This window comes from Frankliniella occidentalis, unplaced genomic scaffold (genome assembly GCF_000697945.3).
Source record: "Frankliniella occidentalis isolate FOCC.00 unplaced genomic scaffold, Focc_3.1 Scaffold53, whole genome shotgun sequence".
Taxonomy (NCBI): Eukaryota; Metazoa; Arthropoda; class Insecta; order Thysanoptera; family Thripidae; genus Frankliniella; species Frankliniella occidentalis.
This window is the reverse complement of record NW_026267183.1, coordinates 176,560-182,429: the sequence shown is the minus strand read 5'-3', so window position 1 is coordinate 182,429 and position 5,870 is coordinate 176,560. Positions and strand designations below refer to the sequence as shown.

At 59.0% G+C, this 5,870-nt stretch overlaps 1 protein-coding gene across 1 annotated transcript in view; it reads left to right on the top strand.

Annotated features, from left to right (window-relative positions):
• Positions 1–5,870, top strand: part of LOC113210941 (peptidoglycan-recognition protein LB-like) — a gene marked incomplete at its 5' end in the record, with an annotated part of 9,021 nt that continues 3,151 nt past the window's right edge. Inside the window, 2 exon segments of the mRNA XM_026429142.2 lie at positions 1–109; positions 4,909–5,116. Of these exon segments, the coding sequence (XP_026284927.1) occupies positions 61–109; positions 4,909–5,116 (257 nt within the window).

Below are 5,870 nucleotides of genomic sequence, written 5' to 3'. Positions count from 1 at the left end.
AGTTGTTGGATCCAGAAGGGACGACTACTCACCGCCCGCGCCCACCGCCCGCACTCCACCATGTTTGTGGACTGGATGATGGCCGTTCTGCGCTTCGCCGCCGTAGCAAGTGAGTACTATGTCTGCTTTGGTCCTAGCAGAGGACGGCCGTTATTGTCAAACGCAACAATAGGCGGTTTGTTTCCAGTCCTGTCCTCTGTGCTAGCCGTGCTTGCAGCATTGCGGCCGCGTCCCCCCTGTCCCTGTGCTCGTTCCCTATGGTCGTTCCCTGTGGTCGTTCTCTGTGGCCGTTCCCTCCCCGTGGTCGTTCCCTGTGGCCGTTCCCTGTGGTCGTTCCCCGTGGTCGTTCCCTGTGGCCGTTGCCTCTAAACGTGCCGGTGCGGGCGGCGTGCGAGCTATGCATTAATGAAGTAGTACAGCAGGCCCACACTACTGCTGCCCCTGATCCCGATTCACGGCACCCCCTCCCCCCTGCTGTCGATCTTTGCTCATCACACACCACCCACCACCTAAAAGTGTATCCCCCATTGCAGAACCTACAAACACGTTTCCCTTTCGCCTGTGGTCAACAACTACTTGCAATGTAATAATTGATCTTTGTAACAACACCCATAAAAAAGCCCATTAAAACGTCTTATCGCACATATACGAGGAGATTGGCCTGCCAAGTGGAATGTCCTTTAACCGGCAGCTGCAAGGAAAAGTGAGGCCGTCACAGGACGTGGCGATCTCTTATCGTAATACGACGATTAAAAAGTTTAATTTCTTAAGTCGCCGCTCTCATAGAGATGCGTCTCGGCCAAGCGGCTAGAACAGTCACGACGACGGCCGTCGAGGGCGGACTTTTATCCTGGCCGCTTCGAGCCGCCCGCCGCTCGCCGCCACACCACTGCAGGGCAGAGTGCACTATACCGCCTCGCCGTCAGAGATACACGGGAAATGCGTTTAATTAAACAAGGTGGCCTGGTCCCGGGCGCGCGCGTGTTGGAGTGGATTAGCTGCCCCTCTCCCTCCCTCCACGTCACTGGTGGTGGTGGACTGGAAGGGTGCGAGGGAGAGAGAGAGAGAGAGAGAGAGAGAGAGAGAGAGAGAGAGAGAGTGGTAGGGGGGTAGAAAGAAACCCAGCCTTTTCCTGCGCTCCTCCCCGGCTAAAAGAGGGGCGTTATTCTGATTGATTACTTCCAAAACGAATCTCTCTCGCTCTCTTTCTCCTCTCGTTCCATCCCCCCCTTTTTTTTGGTCTGCATTATTTTCTCATCGGCGAACGCGGGCTAAAAGCGGGACTCGTCGAGGAAATAATATAATATACCGAGCTAGTCTGTTTGTTGGTGTTCGGTCACACCGCGCGACGGCCTGCGGCGGGCTCGGGGCCGGGCCGGGGTCAGGGGTCGGGCAGGGCGCGTAATAGTGCGTGTCCCTGACCTCTCGCACTCGCCGCAGGCCGCCGTGGGCCTCCGCCGCAGGCCGCTGCTGTGCGCAGCCCGAATGGGAGCCTCCTCCACTCGCCCGCGGGACGAGCAGAACGGCCCGAATAAATGTAATTTTTCCACACGAGAGCGTATGATGAGGCTGGGCTGGGCCAGGAGGGGGGCCGGTTGCGGCTGCCGACGTGTGTTGTACCTTTCAAACCGAAAGTAGACGCTTTAAGCGCGCGCTTCACTTTTTGAGGTTCTCTACCGACCGCTCCGGCCATCGTAAAATTTAGGCATGTGGTTAGGCTTGCCTCTCTATTGTTCCTTTGTACCATACCCTATATATTATGCTGCTGGCGGCTTGGTATGGACAACCTGGACGAGAATACCTCTGCGCTGGTGGAGTACTAGTTCGGGTAGATGCGCGTAGCAGGTGTCCGATTGAGCGGCGCTGTTGTAGTTGTACGGAGTTATACTGTACAGCATGCACGCGTGTGGGTGGAGGTGGGTTGCCCGTCAGATCGGGGCCGTAAAGGCGCCGTGGTAATCGACGATAGGCAAACCCACTAGCAAGACGCCTGCATGCGGTCAAAGGCAACAACGGTGCGCGGGGTTAATCAGGTAACATGTGTAGTACATCGGATCGGAAAACGAGAAGAGAGCTGCTCCTGAATTTCGTGGGCCCCATCATCTGATAATGTCTTTCGGAAATAATAAGAAACAGCGGCTCTCTGGCGGGTGGACTGGTGGGGGGTTGGTGGGCACTGGGCGGTCACTCACACCGCACGACGACGCCCCGCGCGGCCCCGGCCACCACCACCACGCTGTGCCCACGTGGCCCCCTTGCGTAACCAAAATCATCCATCTATCGCACATTTATAGCGATAGCCGCCTGTACAGTATCGAAGTAAGAAACCAAGAGTATCGCATGGTGATGTTTTCGGCGCCAAACCGGTGGGCGGCCGCGGCGGCCGCGCCCCTTGGCGCTGGCTAAGCCTGGGCACAGAGCAGGGCTGAGGAAAAACGCGCGCCCGAGGCAGCGGCTGCGGCATCAGCCTAAGGGATTAGCACGCGAGTGATCACGGAGCTGGTCTCGCGGGAGCGTGCTGGTGTTGATGTGAGTTCACCACCACTACGAGGAGTGAGTCCGCGGGCGGGGAGTCCCCTGCCGCCGGCCGCCGGGCCGGGTCGGGTCGAGCGGGTCGAGCAGTACGGACTGCATGAGGCGCGGGCCGCCGTCGTCGAGTCATCAGCGGCAGCGGCAGGCGCGCCGGCGCTGATTGCCATGTTGTTGTGGTGCCGTAGCCCCTCCCGCTCCTCACACCCAGAAAAACTAAAACTTCCAGCAGCCATCTTATGGTAGACCAGGGAGAACCATGAAAATATGGTTCTCCCTGGTCTACCATAAGATGGCTGCTGAGCGCGCGAGTGTTGGGATGTGATGTGATATTCGCACTTTTCTCCAGGATAGATGTGAGCCTCCCCCCCCCCCCTCTTTACCTGCAATCCGCTGCGCGGCAGGCGTGATGTCGAACACAACCAGGGAGAGTAGTTTGACGGAGACGTCGAGACGTCCTTTCAACCTGCCCCCTTCCACCACCATACCGTCACCACCACCACAACAGGTTGTCACTCGGGCCGGCAGCTCAACAACCAAACAGACCTGCTGCTAAATTCAAAAATCATTCTCGAGGGGTGGGGCCAAAGAAGTCTTATACAGGAGCATTTATGAGCGGGCCTGCTGCGGCCGGGGAAAGGGGCAGGGAGCCGAATCAGCTAAGGCGGGGAGGGAGGGAAGTCCACGCGGCCGCGGCGGCGGGGCCCCCGCTATCGCATGCAGCTGGAGGAACTTGGAGGGACGGCGGCCGTGCGACACTTTCGGGGCACCCCCGGGCTCTCTTTCTCTTCCTCTCTGTGCCGCTGTCCGCGCGGGGTTGTGACGTCGCAGCGTGGTCACGTGCGCCGGCCGCGCGACATTTGAGTGTGTTTCGCCTGCCGCTGATGATGTTCCCGCCCCCTCCTCCTCCTCCTCCTCCTCCTCCTCCTCCTCCTCCTCCTCCTCGCCCGCCGGCAGGATCGGCGCGGCCGCGTACTGATATACAGGCCAGCGTGGGCCGGCAGGACCTCAGTGGCTGGGTCGCGCGCGAGCCGTGCGAGTGCCGTTGTACGTGTGTGCGTACGTGTGAGAGTTTGAGAGAGGCTGGGGAGATGACGGCTGGCGCCCGCTTCAGCTGGTCCAGCAGCGCCCAGAGGATGACGCTGCCGACGGCCTTCGTGTTCCTCGCGGTCGCGGCGTGCGGCGGCGGAGGGCGCGCGCAGGAGGAGACCGCCAACGCGTCGGGTAAGGTCCAGAGCAGCAGGGCGACGACGAGGGGGGGTTCCTTTCGGGCCGCAAAGAGTGTCCTTCCTGGTGTCCAGGACGTACATGATCGTGAACGGCCTTCGAGTTTCGAGCTCTCCGTCGTGTGTTGTAGTGGTGGACGCGACCAACCGAGCCAAGGGGTGCGGGTGAGGGTTCGACGCAAAAGCGAGTCAAAGAGAGCGAGAGCAGAAAGCGCGGCGAGAACCCCGTTTTATTTTACTTTTATTTGGCGCAGCAGCGTCGGTACTGGTGAGGACGGACGGCGGCCAGAGCAGCAGCGTCAAAATTGTTTCCGGGCGCCCAGTTCTGCACTGACGTGTGAGGGCGTTGGCGTTGGCGCGGCGAGGCGTTGGCGTGGCGTGCGAACCGTTTGTCCTGCTGCTAACGCGGATGGGCAAGCGAAATCGCGCAGCAATCCAGCAGCCCCCGCGCTCGAGGGCCCTCGCCTCGAGCACCAACACGCCCCCTCCCCTCCGCCCCTCAAACCCACGCTCATGCCGCACCCACCCCCTTAACCCTCTCTGCACCCCACACGGCCACCCACGACGCGACACATTCCCACCGATCCAATCACGGAGACGCGTGTGGTGCGTTTTTTCCTCGCCGTCCCCCTCTCTTCTTTCAAATGTCACACCAAACGACAACGACGACGACGACCCTGCTGCTGCAACTGCTTGTTCTCTCCGGACATTTCAAACACCCCGCCGCGCTTTGTTTTTATTTTGTAATTTTTATGTAAAGAAAGCGCGCGCCGGACGAGTAAATCTCAGTCGAAATGAAACGTTGCCCACGCGGCAGATCCACGAACGGAGGTAACCGAGGAGCGGCTGTTTGTCCGGTGGTTCCCCCTTCCGCCCGTGTCTCCGCCGGGGGATATCCGGGATATATCAGAACCGGCCGGGATCCGGATCAGGAACGGGACTGGGATTTCGAGCAGCTGGCACACAGGATGGGGCCACGGGGACGCCCCCCCCCCCCAATAACCCCAACCCCCAACAGGAAGTGACGTTCACGCCGGCCTCAGACACCGATAAAGTTTATGCGAGGATAGGACCGGCGGCTGGTTCATCACGCTCTGCCAACAAAAATAGTAACAAAATTGATAACTAACTGTTGTTGTTGTTCATTTTCCAGGCGTGTGCCCGCGTATCGTGCCCCGCGACGAGTGGGGCGCCAGGCCGCCCAAGGCGGTGCTCGAGATGCACAACCCCGTGAGCACGGTGGTCATCCACCACACCTACTCGCCGAGCTACTGCGCCAGCGCCGCCGCCTGCGAGGAGGCCATGCGCAGCATGCAGACGTTCCACCAGAACGACAGGGGCTGGGACGACATTGGCTACAGGTGAGCGATGATAAGTAGTAGCACCACCCGAGCAGCTCAAGTGTCATACAGTATCACAGTTTAAGCGTTTAAGTCCTTGCAATGCATAGTCCGGTTAATGGACTGGGGCCACGACCTTTTTTTCTGGTCCAAAATTTTGACCCGACTTTTAAAACAACTTCGACTATAAGAAAATTCTTTCTGGCCATTATTTGGCTAGGTGCTCATCAGAGGCATATTACTGTCCGTCTTTGACGAATTGACGCTAAGGGGAGAGGGTCTCCTACCTGTCTGTGGAATGACCAGTGAAACCACATTGTGGTCACGTGTCACGGTCGACGTGTCAAGGAAGGGCGTTAAAAGGCTTCCCCCCTCCCCTTTCCTCTCTTTCTCTGACTCCACCGTCTCATGCAATGAATCATGGGTACGTAGGCCGTTAGTCGTGGCAGTGGTGGTTAGTCGGTGGACTCTGGCCATTTCCGCCTCCGCCACCCACATCCAGCTCGGACCGCTCCGCTCTGTTCCACCCCGCCCCCCAACCACCGCAAAGCTGAAAAAGTAAACTAGAGCTGAGCAGCAAAGAGAAAGAGAGAGGAAGAGAGAGTGCTGGCGGCTTGGTATGGACAACCTGGACGAGAATACCTCTGCGCTGTGTGCAGTACTAGTTCGGGTAGATGCGCGTAGCAGGTGTCCGATTGAGCGGCGCTGTTGTAGTTGTACGGAGTTATACTGTACAGCATGCACGCGTGTGGGTGGAGGTGGGTTGCCCGTCAGA